Here is a 16,987-nt window from a genome sequence, read left to right as displayed (position 1 = left end):
TTTCCAAATCGGGATGCTTCATATTAGTAAATAAAATAAGGCCGTTTACATTAAAAACAGAAAGTGACCAAAAAATTACGTTGGCATTGTGTTTTGTTGGCAAAGAACGAGAGACAGGAAATTAAACGATTTATGAAATGGTAGTCCGTCAACATTGAGTATATAACGAGAAATGGAGACGAAATGTCATTTAATTTGTTTCAAAACTATTCTGCCATATCATTACGGTGACAACTGCGCTCCGATTGACCAGCCCGAATTCGAAACAATTGACGGGTGTAGTCAATTGTTTAACGTCAAATCGACCAGTTTAACTTGAGCTTTGCTATAATGGACGGTAATTGAAAAATTACATACTTAATGTTTAATTACCGATGAAATGTCATTCCGTTTGTTTTGCAATTAGATATTGAGTTCTTTGGTTTTCGCGATTGTCACAGTCAACCGTGACCATGGGACCTGTAAAGGGCCCGAAACGTCGGTTTGTTTGAAAAAACAAATATACGCGATTTAAATCTGGAAAAATAGTTGCAATTAGATGTTTTGCTGTTTTTCCTACACCACCTAATGGAACAACCACCCGTAGTTAGAATTATTATCTTTATTACAATAAATACAGAATATTTTTGGAATATACGGAGGCAAAGGCTGTGTGTACACATCTCAGTTGTTGGCGCTGTATTATTTCGCTGTCTAATTTGTGATTTCAGTGCAAACGAGAGTTGATATTTAAAAGTGATATAAGGCCTATTTGCCTTATACTGCCTCCGTGGCCGAACGGTTACCATGCCGGACTGCCACGCAGAGGTCCCAAGTTCGATTCCCGGGCCAGGAGAAATATTTGTATGGCCTACATTTATTTATCTCGTGAGTTGGGGTGTAATTTGTGGTTGTCTATGTGTATGTCCATGGCACCCGCGATACAGGGTTTCCTTAGTGCGGGGCTATGTTGGGTGTGTGCGTTATCATATAACTTGAGATCTTAGGATTTCGCCTAATTACTTGCCAGGGATGGATGGCTCTTATTTCGTCTCTATCTCTGGTTATATACTCGATGTACGTCAATAATGTTAGGGTGAAATCGTAGCCGTGCTTTTTCCCCCTATATGATAGGAAGAGAATAATGAAATTTGTTTGTTCATCTCTGAAACATTTACCGTAATGTGTCTAGTAAAATACCGACCAACAGAGAATCTTGAGTATCTGTAGTTTTGCAGTATTATAGCAGTAGTCAAAGGTGGTAAGCTGGTATTTAGCCGATCGGTCGAACGGAACGTGATCGGTCTTGCGATCGGTATAATTTAAGAAGCAATGCCGCAGTGCTGACGACGGCCTCCATGTATTGTCAGTGAAATTGACCAATATGTATTATACTAAGAAGCTCAAATAGTTGAAATGGATACTTGACGATTAGTGTTGTTCGCATATAGGTTATATTTCTTCTGACCTCTTTTTTCGAATTGAAATTCTCGGCCTGGTACGTCACATTACAGCGATATTATAATAGTTTAATATTAGTTCTCAGATGCGAACTATTATTATAGTTTAATGTGTATTTACCTTTAGAGAGAAGCGACATTTGCCTTCTATACAGAGTCTCAGGAAACGAACCACATGGTTTAAATTTAATATGCATTGTATGACATCAGAATGCAGTTAGGAGCAGTAGAGCCACCTTACCGACATATTTCTGCCGTCGAGCAGTAATGTCAGCATTACTGTGTTCTGGTTTTGAAGGGTAAGGGCGCTGGTGAGTGCGAATTAAAGCTCTGAGCGGTGCTGCAACGGTTATGGACAGGCGCGTAGTACCATAAGACGCACGACTTGCTCGTCTCGTCCCTTGATATTATAAAAAAAACCTTGCACATCTTTGTATTAATAATTAAAAATATCTCAATAATAAATTTGATTAGAAAGCGACATCGACGCCAATTGAAGCACCTGTAAAGGTGCTAGCTGCGGTGAAGTGGGTTCTAAAATCTCTCACTAGATGTCACTACGGTTCAGATGCCGAGAAAATCCAGTACAAAGATCTTTGACAAACACATAGGAGATTTTCGACAACTTGACCCGCAGTTCAGTTGGTAAAAGCAGCTACGGTGCATTATGGTCAGAGGTTCAAGTCACATCGGGTCGAAAAAGTTTTTCTATTAAAGTTTTGTAGTAATAATCGTCTCAAACTAGTGGAATTACTTCACAAAAAATATCACAATGATGTACTTGGACAGTTATGGACCGGCGCAGATAGCATTGCATTTAGTTTGAAATTTTATTAGTCTATAAATTTAATGTAAAGTGAACAGGATGATACAAAAGTTACAATAGTACATTAGGAGCTTATTGTTGTTATAAAAACAAATTATACTTTTTTTAAATTTGTATGGCAAATAGAAAAAAATTACGAATTTGTAGTAGTTATAGGACAAAACGATACCTCCAATGAACACTACGCCAACTTAATTTTTGGACCTGTTCTGTTTTTATTCTGTTTTTTGTTTCCTTTTTTCAGAAATTCGTTTTTTGGTATTTTTTTTCGGATGTCTTTTCTTGGTTTTTTGTTTATTTTTCACAAAATTCGAGGAGCACAACAAATAAATAAAGTAAATAAATATAACTGTTTACAAAAAAAAAACAGAAAATAACCAAAAAATAAAGTTGGCGTAGTGTTAATTGGAGGTATCGAAAAGATGTTTGTATTCGTGGGTACAATGAACCACAAAAAGTTATTAGCGTTTATGCGGCATTTTAAAATTAAGAATAATGTATTTTTTAACTATAAATGTGCATACTTACATATATATATTCTGATGAAAATGAAATCTTATTATCGACTTTCTGAAAAAATAAATCAAATCGTGGTGTACCAGAATGAAATATTTTTGCTAACACTGGAGGCTTGGGTATAAATGGATCCTCGCTAGCCATTAATTTCACAGGAGAATAATAAGGTGGCAAATTAAACTGGGGGTGTGGTAACTGGTGGTGGTCCCATGTGCTATTAAGATCCTTTTCAGCCACCACGTCCGTCATATTTGTCCACTTTAGTGTTACGTTTTCTGATTTTGTAACATTTATTGTTCTTGTATCGTTGTAGCGCCCTTGTAGAATCTTTTCCTTTTTTGGGATCATATGTGTTAGTGTAGTGCGTGTTTTTTGGAGGTTTGAGTATTGATCCGACTTCCCTTGTTTCACTCTGAACTTCGTTTGCTTACCTTCAACATTAGCTAGTAGACAATGAAATTTCATTAGCGTATATTAATACAAGGGATAAATCAGTTCGTCTCAGGGGATCCGTCCGAAATAATTACTGAGTCCGAAAGTAATACTCGGTCAATCCAAAAGATAATATCAAGTTTGAAGCTTCATTAGCATCATGTGTTTTTTAATTTGCTCGAGTATTACTTATTTGTCAGTAATTATTTCGGATGAATGTCGGACGGAGAATGAGAAAGATTTTTATCTACACACATATCATAAATCTTCTACGATGTGTTCAAAATCCGCAAATCAGCATAAAGATAAACTGTTTTGTTAGAACAAATTTCTTATCTGTGAAAATGTTCTTATTGTTGTTATTATTACATTCAAATTTCGAACATCTCTGAAAAACAAAACAATTTGATTCGACCTCGATTCTAATATCAGTCGAGATGAAGTTTTATTCGAAATTAAATGTCATGACAAATTTCACGCGTTACTTGGTATCGAACGATATGATAGTTGGGGCAGATTCTAGTTTGGCTATGAATGAAATGGATGTAGTTAAACAAAAAGGATCCAATGCACATCCAGTCACATGCGAGATATGGCACTATGAAGTTTAAAAATATTTCTCACTCTTGTTTTATTTTCAAAACTTATAATGTCATGTAACTTCAGAGATATTTATTTGTGTTTATATGTTGGATTTTTTTGCTGATCTAAGAAGTTACACTTTAGGAACTGATTAACACATATAACTAATTTTTTGATATTTTTGTGGATTGGATCCTTTTTGCTTAACTACATCCAAATAAAAACTACGGTTGTCTGACATGCGGGAGATAAGTTCGTTTCGTAAGTCGTCACATGCGCTCCCTGAACACATTACAGAGTGATGTGTATAAATAAAGCAGTGTATGTACATAATTAGGTATTAAAACACTCGTGTGATGTTTTTATGATTTTATTATGTAGCCGTCGATAAACTACTATTGAAACCACATTGAAATTTGTAATATGAGTACAATCAGTTTCTTAACCGCTCACGCGATACATGCAGCCGTGGACGCATGCTGCCACAGAGCGTTGCGCGATTCATGCGTCTCTGGAAGTAGGTGGGGGTAGCGCATCGCGTGAGCGGCTAAGGATTAAAAGAGGAACATTTGTATTAAATCTGATAATAGAAGCTGACATATAAATTCAGGAAAACGTGCAATTTAACAATATTACCTTGTCTTTCATGTCCTTCAGGGTCACTTTTATATAATACTATACGTACGTTATCATCAAAATCTGTTTCCAGGTTAAACTAATTTTTCTTAAACCTAGTTAAACAACTTTAGCCTATACGACTTTCATAATCTTCAGAAAAATGTAGTATTGCGAGATAAACCTACTCTGGCGGCAAAGTCACTTCAAATTAATGAGTTTTAAATTTATTTTTGTCAATGACATCCCAGTACATTTAAAAGAAAATTAAAGAGTAGATCTACTTCAACTGACAGATTGATATACCTCAGGAGCTTGCAGTGTTATGTTAATTGAATAATATAATCTCAGTACAGAGTACTAAAAAAACCGACCTCAAAAGTACGTGGAATTACGTCTATTTGCTAAGTTTTACTGAAGTATCCGCTAGTTCGCCACTATACAGGACTTGACACTGGAGATAATAAAAATCAGTTCTCACTACTCAAAGGACATTGAGAGAAAAACGCCTTGAATTGGAGAAATAGCAAAATCAACTATTAAAACAATTGCTCCTTAAGTAAAATTTAGGCGCTATTTATAAAAATGAATCTTCATGCGTGAACAGCCACCCTTAGAGGTGGATGACTTTCTTCAAAATGAAATGGAATCACTATGGAAACACCCCATTCCAACAAAAAAAGAATCATGAAAATCGGTTCACAAATACCGGAGTTATTGCGTAACATACATACAAAAACAAAGTACAGACGAATTGAGAACCTTGTTCTTTTTTTAAATTGGGTTGAAAATAAGTTACTGTCTTTATAAGAATATTTATACAAGAGACGAAAAGGACAAAACAAAAAATTTGGTCGAAACGCTCTAAGAAGCAAACAATTGTTGTAATAGGTAGAGTTATATCTTGTATTTAGTTTAAGTGCATTGCCTAATAGGAAAACCTGGGGTAATCCTTAGTGATATACTGTCGTCCGTTAATTAAAACGCGACAGTGACAAAATATTTTTTTGAGATATCATAAAAAAACATAAGCCAGTTTTAGAATATTCAAATTGTTTAATGATATTACAGCTATGCATAGTTGAGGGTAAGTTCCGATAAATCGAATACGTTAACTAATTTTAACTGTTTACATAAGATAATTTTGTGCTCTATTGTTTGCTATTTTAAAACGGTTATTTGAGCATTTGTCACTTGGCCGCGCTTTAGGTAGTGGACGGCAGTATAGGAGTAATTAACACCACCAAAGCAGTGTGTGGGAGCCTTAAACCCTAGTAATATAATCTAATAGACTTCACTAACAGTTAGTTCCGGGCAAAAATTTTGAGCGGGAAAATTCAAATCAAATAAAATTTTGTTTGTACTTAAGGTGAAAGTTTTGCGTAACTCATGAATAAAACAAGTTGTACATACGGTTGACTGTCAAACGTGACCATGGAACCTGTAAAGGGCCCGAAAGGTCGGTTTGTTCGAAAAAACAAATACACGCGATTTAAATCCGGAAAAATAGTTTCATTTCCTATGTGTAACAATTGCGAAAACCTAAGAACTCGATAAAACGATTTTTTTCGAACGAGATTTTTCATTCGGGCGAACCATTTTTGACCTGAAGGTGTGTTTTCGACGTGCTGATGAAAGCTTCCACTGCTGCTTCTGAGTTAATAAAATTGGTAAAAGTAAAACTTCTCATCAAATCGTTGATTTTAGGCAAAATAAAAAATCACAGAGTGCAAGGTCCGGACTATGTGCAGGGTGGGTTAGCTCTACTTTTTCGGAGGCTTAAAATTATTTTGTTTAGTTGCCTGTTTGCGCAGAAGCGTTATCGTGGTGCAACAGGATGCAGTTTCGTGGTCGTTTCTCTTGGACTTTTTCTAGGACAGTGGGTAAACAAATGGTGGTGAACCACTCAGCATTAACACGTCTTTCATCCTCAAGTAGGATTGTGCAAACGGGATCCGAGCGAGAGAAAAAACCCAATAATTTTTTTACCAACTTTCCTCGCCCGCATCAATTGTCGGTCTGTTCTCGCTTTCGAACACTCATTCATAAGACTGTTTTTCTGATTCAAAACAAGGAATCATATTTCGTCTCGCATGACGATATCATAAACAGCATTGTAATTACCGTTTTCTTTCAATACGAGTCCGTTTTTGTTATGCGATCTGACTCATACCGATCCCTAGATGTCCTCGAATCGTTTCATAGGTGATAGATACGTCGGTTTTCTTCAATAAGCTGTTTCATAGTAGTCACGTTTTCGCCGTAGGTCACTGTTCAAGGACGGCCTTCACGAATCACATCTTTCAGAGATGCTTTGACTTCTGCTCTCCCGATATTTTTTTGTCTCATACAATGACATGATCCTTACATAAAACTGAGTCGATCAGCACTAATAAAAATTTTGATCAATTTTATTCATTTTTATGGACAACTCACGCTTGACCAAAAAATTGACTATGCCAAAATGGTTTTCACAAAGAAAGATTAGATGGTTCCTAATTCAGTTTCCTTGTATACTGTCTTCTATGGTTTCAGATTTCCCCATACTGACCCAGTTAAAAAAAACACTGTATATAATAATATAATAACGATTCCTATGCAGTTATTCTTTTATACGATAGAAAAATTGTAATAGTAATATCTTAATAACATTTGCAGGTTTTACGGCACAAAATTTATAAAGAAAACACTGGTGGGATGTCGAAATTTTTGGCTCTAATACAGTCAAAATTGTTGACAGACTTTCATGAAGAAAGTGTGACGTAATTCAACTTATGCCATACTTCCCAGAGGGTTGCGTAATATAAACTCATTATAATAAATTTGTGACCAATTTAACTTTTAGTGGAAAGAAGCAATAATTTTTGACACACTCTGTGAAAAACCATCCAAAGCTGCGTAATAATCGATGTTTCTGATGCGAGTTACTGTTACACACCGTCCAGTATTTATACTTACATTATAATGTATTTATAATGTAATAAAGTATAAAAGTGACTCTATGGATATGAGACTACCTTTTATTATAAATATTTATTTATTTTTCTGTAAACTCCTTATGACTTTTTAAATGAAATATGAAGATTCTGGATATCTATCACACGAGTCATGATGACCTGATGAGGTGAGATGGAACTCAAGTGAAGATACGTAGTTCGTAAAAACAAGTATTTTAGATAAATAAGCTGTTGACTAGTTTCTTTGAACTGGCCCGGCATCCCTAATTGTATACCTAGAGCTGCTAAAGTACTAGTCAAAGGTGTGTTTTAACTTACTTTTCTCTTTAGATGGTGTTTTTTCCATTTCATACATGGGCACTTGTATATAATCCACTTTGTCAGTGTGCTTATGCTTATTTTTGTCATTGTCTTCGATTTCTTCTTCGGATTCCGATTTATCAAAATATATGTATTCCAGTTTGTTTATGTCTTCTAACTCATGTTTATAAGTTTTGTGCTTGCTATGAGTTTGCTGATTAAACCTGTATTCAGGCGTATTTGTGTATGTTTCGCGATTTTTTACATGTTCTATAACAAAGATACCTGGTTTTCTGGCTTCCAAGTTGAATATATATTCAGATTTAGTGTTATCAATGGGTTCGTTTTGTTCCGCAAGTTTTGGTTTGCTTGCGTGTTGCTGATCATTGTAATTCCAATCGTTTACATTATTACTGTCGTAGTCTATTACATTAATTTTATCAGTGGAATGTTTAATACTTGAATCTATTTCATCTAAAAAGTTTGAGTCAATAATATTCTTAAATGAAAATTCTTGTTCATCGTTTTTCAGATTATCCCCTTGGCCCTGTTCAACGTCATGGTTCGAGTCGTGAATAAATTTTTTTATTCTAATGAGGTCCAATTGGTCATACTGAAGATTCGCTGTATACTTTGTTCTATTTTTCAAGTCCATACTGTCTATATAATCCTCCATATTTAAATAATCCATTACATTTTTATTAGTGTTTTCTTTTGCGAGTTTGAAATTTAAATATTTCTTTGTATTTGCATTTTCTGATTCGTTCGAGCATTGTGGTTTCTTTGTGGAGTTTAATACTTGTCTCGAGTTCTTGTCTTGTGTAAATGGATTAATTAGGTTTAATTTACGTTTGTTTTTAGACTTTTTACTGTAAGCCCGTTTGTCCAACATTTTACAAAGGTTCCATGTGTTAGTTTATAAGGAAAATTAACTTATGAATTTAAACATAACACTTGCGTGAAATTATTACCTATCTTCTCCTTTTTAATCGTCGCTGATACTTAGCAATTCATTGTACGTTAACTACCTGTGCCATGAAACTCAGTAAATAAGTGTAAATGCATTAACACGTATGATAAAAAAATCTTCAAACAAATTTATCAAAATGTTTGCATTCTAACCAAAACCACATTCAAACTAAGTGAGTAAAGTAATCTGATATTACATTATCCAAAAAATAAAATAAAACAATAAATTTGAAATGACTTTTGATTGTTTGTCATAATCCCCTACATGTAAAATAGTCAAAAAGAATATAATACTTATTTATCCATGGAATGCAAAGAGAATAATTTAATATATTATTTGTGAATTTTACTCTATGTTCAAGGTAAATCAAAAACAATCAAAACGGTTCATAATTATTAGCCACCTGACTAAGTGGACATAAATATAAAACCATAAATGGGGATATCAGCGCAAAACATGCACATTTCGTCGCTTAAATGCAAAACGGCCGCAAAAGTCAGAAGTTCATTTTTTACACGAGAGGCCATTGACTTACAATTATATGGACGCTAAAAAGTGTCCGAACTTATAGGGCGTTAAAATCGTATACAGAGCGTCATTCACGCCTTAGTCTTCGTTTGTTTCTTCTGACAGCGAAGCAAGCAAAATTAGACAGTACTGCGATGACATTACAATTTACATTCAACGTTTTAGCTTTTTCATATTCCTTTACATGTTACTACGTTTAAATAGGTTGACTTGGGACATTTTTTCGTGGTTTTTGTATTAGACCCGTCGTCCATTTATTTCTAAGTCAATGCGAGAGGCTATCAAAGTTTTCAAGCTCACCCATGTATTTCTAATGGAAAGATGTATTTTAAGGCACCATATATTTGTGGGCAGAGATTTGCGTTAGCTTTTCATCGAAGCCGTAAAACAACACATAAGGCTCTTTAGCACGTAAAAAAATAATTGAATATCAATTCAATAAAAATTTAATTAATACAGTGAATAGCGACATCTCTCGCCAGAACTGGTAGCTGTAAAGGTACTAGCTGGGTGATAAATCTGCAATAGATTTCTCATAGATGGCGCTACGACTAAAAAGTCGTTGAAAGACCAAATACAAAAACACGACCCAAGCACATAGAAAAATTCGTAAGGTCCGTTGGTTCGTGCCGTGGCTTAGTTGGTATAGCGTCTGCCACGGTATGCAAGAAGACGTCGGTTCGAATCCGACCGGAAGGAATTTTTTCTGAGTGTTTTTTCTGAGTGTTCGATCTTTGTATTAATAATTATAACAAACTAGTGGAGTAATTTCACAAAAAATAACTGAATATCAATTGAATAAAAATTTAATTAATAATTAATAACGCTCACAATCAACATAGCCCCGCACTAGGGAAACCCTGTGTCGCGGGTGCCATGGACACACACATAGACAACCACAAATTACACCCAAACTCACGAGAGAAATAAGTGTAGGCCATACAAATATTTCTCCCGGCCCGGGAATCGAACCTGGGACCTCTGCGTGGCAGTCCGGCATGGTAACCGTTCGGCCACGGAGGCAGTTTATTAATGTAAAACAATACTCAATATAAGTTCCAAAGAGTATGAGATTTAAAAAAATGAAACTTTCAGGTATAGAAACCGCTGCATTACTTCATTTTCATTACTTCGTCCTTAATAATTTTATTTATATCCACATTAATGACAACTTTCACAGCAAAGTATATAGATCCGTGGGGATTCCCGTCCATTTTTTTGCTTTTGGTGTGATGTAAATCATCTTTGATCGACTTAATACAAAGGTTACAAACCAATTACCAGTGAATATACATAATTTACTAAGTCTGGAATAGACGATAGATTATGTCAAAGGTAAAAGATAAGCTCACCTATGTACATCGCACATGACAACTAGAGTTTGGCCACTGAAAGCTGGAGGTCTATTCTCTTTCTTGAAAACGAAATTTCGTTAACGAACGATATTTAAACGAAGCTTCGTCAATAACTTTAATTCTTTTCCGGTCGGGTCCAAGAATTTCGTTGTCATTTACAGTTTTCGTGAACGACTGGAATTAATGATATTGTGTCGGTCTTTTTTGATGTCAACTACGACAAATTACGGTTTTTACTTTATACAATTGTTTTGCTTTATTTTTAAATTTTATATTTAATATGTGGTTCATTAAGCATTTATTGTAATATTCATGCAGAAAATACTTAGAGGATGGAAAAAAATAAAGGAATAGTCTAAGAGAAGATATAAAGAAACAAATAGAAATATATTTTTGACGTAATTGGCCGAAAGGCTATCAAAATACTCGTTGTTATCCGATTTATTTGAAGAGTACCATTTCATGCAAATTATAGGTGGCAAAAGTGTGGCAACCAAAAATCCCCGTATTCCGAAGCTATATTCTATAAATTATATTCTTTGTAAACTTATCGTACATAATATTTACAAATAAATATCAAAATGAAGGCATTTGAAGCTCTTGGCGAGATTTCTCGTAATCAATATCTCCTAAAAAAACTAAAATATAATGCAGTAAACTGATTTTATTTCTTCAACTTGCACAATCTTTATGTCCTTGAGTAGAACTATAACTTGTAAATATTTTCCGAAATTTGCACTAGCACTCTTGTTCTTCGGCTAGCATGCAGAGCTTGAGCTGAAGAAGCAGCTAATTCAGAGGCACCCTTCTTCAGCCTGGAGTTAGTTTTCTCCCAACTCGAGAACAATAATCGTGAGCTCGTTTCCATAACGTCTTTCTTTTGAAAGTGATAAAGGCACTATTTCTTGGCATTACTCTTCAAATAGAAATGTGCAATGTTATATGCAATAATAAATTGCCGATTGAGTTTGTAATTTCCTACAAACTATAAGTCGGGAAATTCACATTTATACGTAGTTGGTTGCACTGGCGCGATGGCGGCGACGACGGTTTTTCCTACGCTCTGAACATTCTACAGGCAGAGCCTTAATCAAACTGTAGCAATGCTAATTTTGTTAATTTGACTTTATAATTCTGAAGAATTATCTGTCAAAATCAAATTTTCGTTCTCGTGTTCGAAAAACTAAGCGTCAACCAATTTTCGTTGGATAGAAATTTCGCATTGAAATGGATTTGTGGTAAGAAACATGCGAAACTTCGATCGAAATTTCGTTTTTCGTTGAAAAAGAGAAGACCTCCAGAACCCAGTGGTTTTTGTAGCGGCAACACAGCTATAAATGTCATTATGACATTTAATGGCGTAGTTGGATTATCTTGTATTGTTGTGACTGCCTCCGTGGCCGAACGGTTACCATGCCGGACCGCCACGCAGAGGTCCTAGGTTCGATTCCCGGGCCGGGAGAAATATTTGTATGGCCTACATTTATTTCTCTCGTGAGTTTGGGTGTAATTTGTGTTTGTCTATGTATGTGTCCATGGCACCCGCGACACAGGGTTTCCCTAGTGCGGGGCTATGTTGAGTGTGTGCGTTATTATTATTATTAAAAAAAAAGCCCCATATTTAGGGCCGAAACCACTAACTTGGCAACACCACTTAATAGCTTCATTGCGTTTATAGTTTGGTTTCTTCATTCTATCCCTCGTCCCACAAATTTTTATAGTATTCTTTCTCCCCTTAAACCTCTGCTACTATTTATTCTATTTAAATATATTGAACAAATAACATACGTCTATAACACTTATTATGTGCCCAGCATGTTTTTATGTTTTGCTTACACAGTAGTTTGTCAAATAACCTCGTGTTTTGTATTTGTCCATAAGATGATACAACCGATCATCGTCGCTTGAGTGCGTTCTTGGCAATCTTGATATAAACCGTGTATCTTTCAACCCGGACACTGGCAGATTTGTCCTCAGTGGGACAGTAGCCAAAACAAAAAAAAATTGTAAATTTCTTTTTGAAATATGACTAAAACTGTAAAGAGGGCTGTTCGGCAGATTTTATGTACTATGATTAGTAAATACAAACATAAACACGACCAGCAAATCGCTTTATTGAAGCAAAATGAGGAGTATTTACAGGTTGCCATTGTATTCATTATAATAATTTTGATAGTCAATAACATACTATAAATATAAATGAATTGTTTTATTTTGTGCTGTGCCCTTACAGGGTCCGTAATGTAATATACTTAAACACATTATGGTCTGCAATAAAGTATTGAGTATTAAGTATGTGGTACATGATTATATATTATTTAGCAATAATTTATATTTCTTTTTTACAGAAAATAATGGCTTGAATATTGAAGAAGCTAGTGCAGCTTTGCAAAATCTCAATAAACTCAAAGAATTGGAGGTACAAGAATGCCTCACTCAGAATAAATATTTCCAAGAAATTACTTTAATAACTGGTGAGTAGGTATTTAATATTGTTTGGTGTTTTGAAATTGTATTACATAGCTAGTAGCTGCTACCATCCTGCATATTCATATTGCAACAGTTCATAATGAGTTGATGTTATGAGCCCGAGCTGACCAATAAATAAAGTTATTGTATATCTATCTAAATATGCTATCATTGGCATTTTTCACACAATTGGCTAAAATTGGGTGTATCACACATTTAGCATAAATTACTTAAATATTTATTTTATTGTTACAAACTATGGCCTCAGTTTTACATAATTGTTTTTGTTGTTTTTTTTAGAACTTAGTATCTCCACCTTAAAAAGAATTAACAATGAAGGCAAAGTAAACCAGGGAATATTCAGCACCCCAGGCAAAAAACGCCCTAACAAAGCGAGAGTATCCAACTTGGACAGCTTTGATATTTAAGTGATCAGAAATAAAATTAATGAATTGTAAAGAGCAAGTGCCCACGCTTAGAGGCCTCTTAGTAGATTTAAAGGAAATAATTGCATTGCAACAGATATTACCCAACGGATTTGTATTTAACCAAAATAAAAACCAACGTTCGCTGCTCATTGAACGATACGACATCAAAGCGTGGCGACATAAGCTCTTGAGGACTATAGCTTCAAAGCGTGAACAAGGTAAAAAAAATGTATTCCTAGGTGAGACGCATGTACATCAAAATTATAAACCAAAAAAGTCATGGCGCACGCCGTCGTCGGCACAAGATATTATCGACAATATATCGTCAGGAGGACGATTCATTACCGTTCATGCTGGAACACAAAATGGTTTTGAAGCAAATGCATTATTGGTGCTCAGTACAAAGTCCATTAAAGCTGATTATCATCATGACATGAATGCTTCAAACTTTAATAAATGGTTGAGTGAAAAACTGATACCAAATTTAAACGAACCTAGTGTCATTGTCATGGACAATGCTAGTTACCATACGGTACAAATAAATAAGGCACCAGACACCAACAGTCGCAAAGCAGAAATACAAGATTGGCTCCATTGCAATCACATTTCTTTTGAAGATTGTCAATCAAGAGAAGAACTTCTGTGCTCGATTAATTAATTGAATGAATGGATTTGTTAAATTGAGTCTTCTAGCCATATTTAAGATTTCCGAAATCTTAATTTATTATTAATAAGCAACTATAGACAGGTCATGGATGTATTTTGAAAATAACATCACTTTTGGACTACCATTTTTCACATACAATTTTGCGATGCTGTTCGGATGAATGTTGTTGGAGACAATGGTGAGATATCAAGTCGATGTCTTCGAAATATACGTGAATGTGTTGCTTGTTCGATATATTGAGTGATCAAACACTCTTGTTTGCTGTTTGTTCGGAATGGATTGGAACAGACTTTACATTCTTTCCAGAATTGGTTACCTACGAGACAGGCTTTGCCTAGTGTAGGAGCCAGTGTAACCGGTTTAGATAAAGTTTAAAAGTGCATGTCTTAAACATACGTATTCCATAAGGTGTAATATGTTCCTGTTCCTGTTATCGGTAACTGAACTGTATTTATTTTTATGTACAAATAAATAAATTACTTACTTACTTACTTACTTGATTGATAAACGTAAACCTGAGTCTATCTATAAAGCTGATGAAATTCTAAAGGAACATGGTCATGAGGTGTTGAGGCTTCTACCTTATCATAGTGACCTCAATCTTATTGAGCTTATTTGAAATACAGCAAAACGAAACGTTGCCAGTAAAAATATAGCGAGATCAGCACCAGAAATGGAAAAATTAATAAAAGAATGCTTTAACTGCATAACTCCAGAGGAATGTAACAAGATGGTAAATCATACAATTCACATTGAAAATATATACAGAGGAAGCGACGGAATTACAGTGCAAATGGAAGATTTCATCATAAATGTATGTGATGACGACTCTAGCGATTCAGATGAATCGATGGGAATTGAGTATCTGGAGTCAGACTTTGATTACGGCAGCGAATAATAAAATTTTTACAACACCTATATGTATACTGATGTAACAAATAACTTTGAAACACCAGTCAGGGTGATTCCACTCATCATAAAAATCATATAGGTTCCTTAATATAAGATGTTCATGAGTAGACCCTTTGACAGCCTTTTCAGTTATGTGTTGCACCCTATGTGATAGGATTTTACTCAATATATATTAGACACTTAAGAGTAAAAATGCATTTATTACTGTCAATAAATGATTTGTTTATTTCTATTCATCTTTTACTTATATTTTATTTCCATTCTGATCTGATTATTTCCATACAGTTGTGTAAATAACGCCCCACTCTTATTATTAACAAACGGGACTTCGGGGTTCAGTACATTTGAAGTTTTGCTTACCTACCTTACATCTGGTTTATACGTTGCATCGGCGTTTGGTTTACATATGTGGACACATGAGTGTAAGGGCATGTATTTATTTCTAGGATTCCAATCTCAAAAAAAAAAAGGTATCAAAACTATAATTCCTACTATGTACACTTGTACAGTATTAAAAGCTTAAGATTTTTTATATTTGCCGCGCTTTGTCAGTTCATGTTTCACTACCCACTAAAAACCTGTGTATGCACACTCACCCACCGCACATGGGATCCCGTTAAGACTCGCCACTCATCTTGGTGGTTGTCCTCTTCCTTGTACCTCACGTTATGGGAGATACCCAGGTGCACTTGGGTACCTCCCCGGTCGGGCAGCATTGTGCCCTGGGGTGTTTCAGTAGCCAGACTCTAACATAGTATTATCTCAAAATGATTTTAAGTTATATATTAACATTACATGTGGTCTGAGAATATTACCCATTTCGTTTTAAAGCGACGTTGAATGACACATAAATATGTCGAAATTTTGGTGATAAATTATTAATATAATAGGGGTTAAAGTATGAAATTGCCGATTTGTACTGAAAATCTAAATTGTTTATTTTTTAAATTTTTAACAAATTTATTTAATCAAAATAGTTGCCATTATTATCTATACATTGCTGCCATCTAATGGGAAGGTTATTAATGCCTTTGCGATAGAACTCCGACGATCTAGACTGCACAAACTGTGTGAAAGCATTTTGTACTGCCTCCTGGGAAGAAAACTTCTTGTCACGTAGATAATTGTCCAAATCACGAAAAAAATGGTAGTCCGTTGGAGCAAGGTCTGGTGAATACGGAGGATGACGAATGGTTTCTAACTGCAGTTCCTGAAGGGTCAAAATGGTTTCTCGTGCTGTGTGAGGTCTCGCGTTGTCGTGGAGCAATAATGGTGAAGATCGATTCATGAGTCGGGGCTGTTTTACTGCTAGTTTTGTCAACATGGTTCGGAGTTCGGCACAATAGACATCTGCCGTTATTGCTTGACCAGATTGGAGAAAACTATAGTGAATAACACCATGCTGAGACCACCAAACAGTTACCATTACCTTTTTATTGGTAAGTTTTGCTTTAGGACACTGTTGTGGCATTTGACCTGGGGTCAGCCATTGCATTTTTCTTTTCCGGTTATCATAAAGAATCCACTTTTCATCACATGTTACAATTCGATCCAATATTCCTTCATTTCTGTACCGGTTCAACAAGGCAACACAAGTTTCAACACGCGTTTCTTTCTGCAGATCAGTCAAATCATGAGGCACCCATTTTTTGTAATTTTTTATTTAATTGATTTGACGCAAGTGAGTCAATATTGTGGGTAAGGTAACTTTAAACCATGCCGCTAATTCCTGGGTAGTTTGACTAGGATCGGCTTCCACTATCTCTCTTAATTCATCGTTATTCACCTGTGTGGGCGGTCTTCCTCGTGCCTCGTTCTTTAAGTCGAAATTTCCATCACGAAAGCGTTTAAACCAAAATCGCACGGTGCGTTCATTAGTAGACCCCTCTCCAAACGCAGCATTGATATTGCGGGCTGTTTCTGCCGCGTTAGTTCCGCGTCGGAACTCGTATTCAAAAATCACTCGAATTTTCGCAGTATCCATCTTTCTT

General features: G+C 35.3%; 1 protein-coding gene across 1 annotated transcript in view; it reads right to left on the bottom strand.

Annotated features, from left to right (window-relative positions):
• The window catches only part of LOC113233931, a 62,383-nt gene extending 54,040 nt beyond the window's left edge, over positions 1-8,343 (bottom strand). The window contains exons 1-2 of the mRNA XM_026469167.1: positions 7,686-8,343; positions 2,794-3,224 (exon numbers count right to left, since the gene is read on the bottom strand). Of these exons, the coding sequence (XP_026324952.1) occupies positions 2,794-3,224; positions 7,686-8,343 (1,089 nt within the window). The remainder of the gene's footprint in view (positions 1-2,793; positions 3,225-7,685) is intronic.
• Positions 8,344-16,987: the final 8,644 nt, after the last annotated feature.

Source organism: Hyposmocoma kahamanoa, unplaced genomic scaffold (genome assembly GCF_003589595.1).
Source record: "Hyposmocoma kahamanoa isolate Upper Pololo Valley unplaced genomic scaffold, ASM358959v1 80, whole genome shotgun sequence".
NCBI lineage: Eukaryota > Metazoa > Arthropoda > Insecta > Lepidoptera > Cosmopterigidae > Hyposmocoma > Hyposmocoma kahamanoa.
The sequence above is the reverse complement of the archived record's forward strand: the minus strand, read 5'-3'. Positions and strand labels throughout refer to the sequence as shown.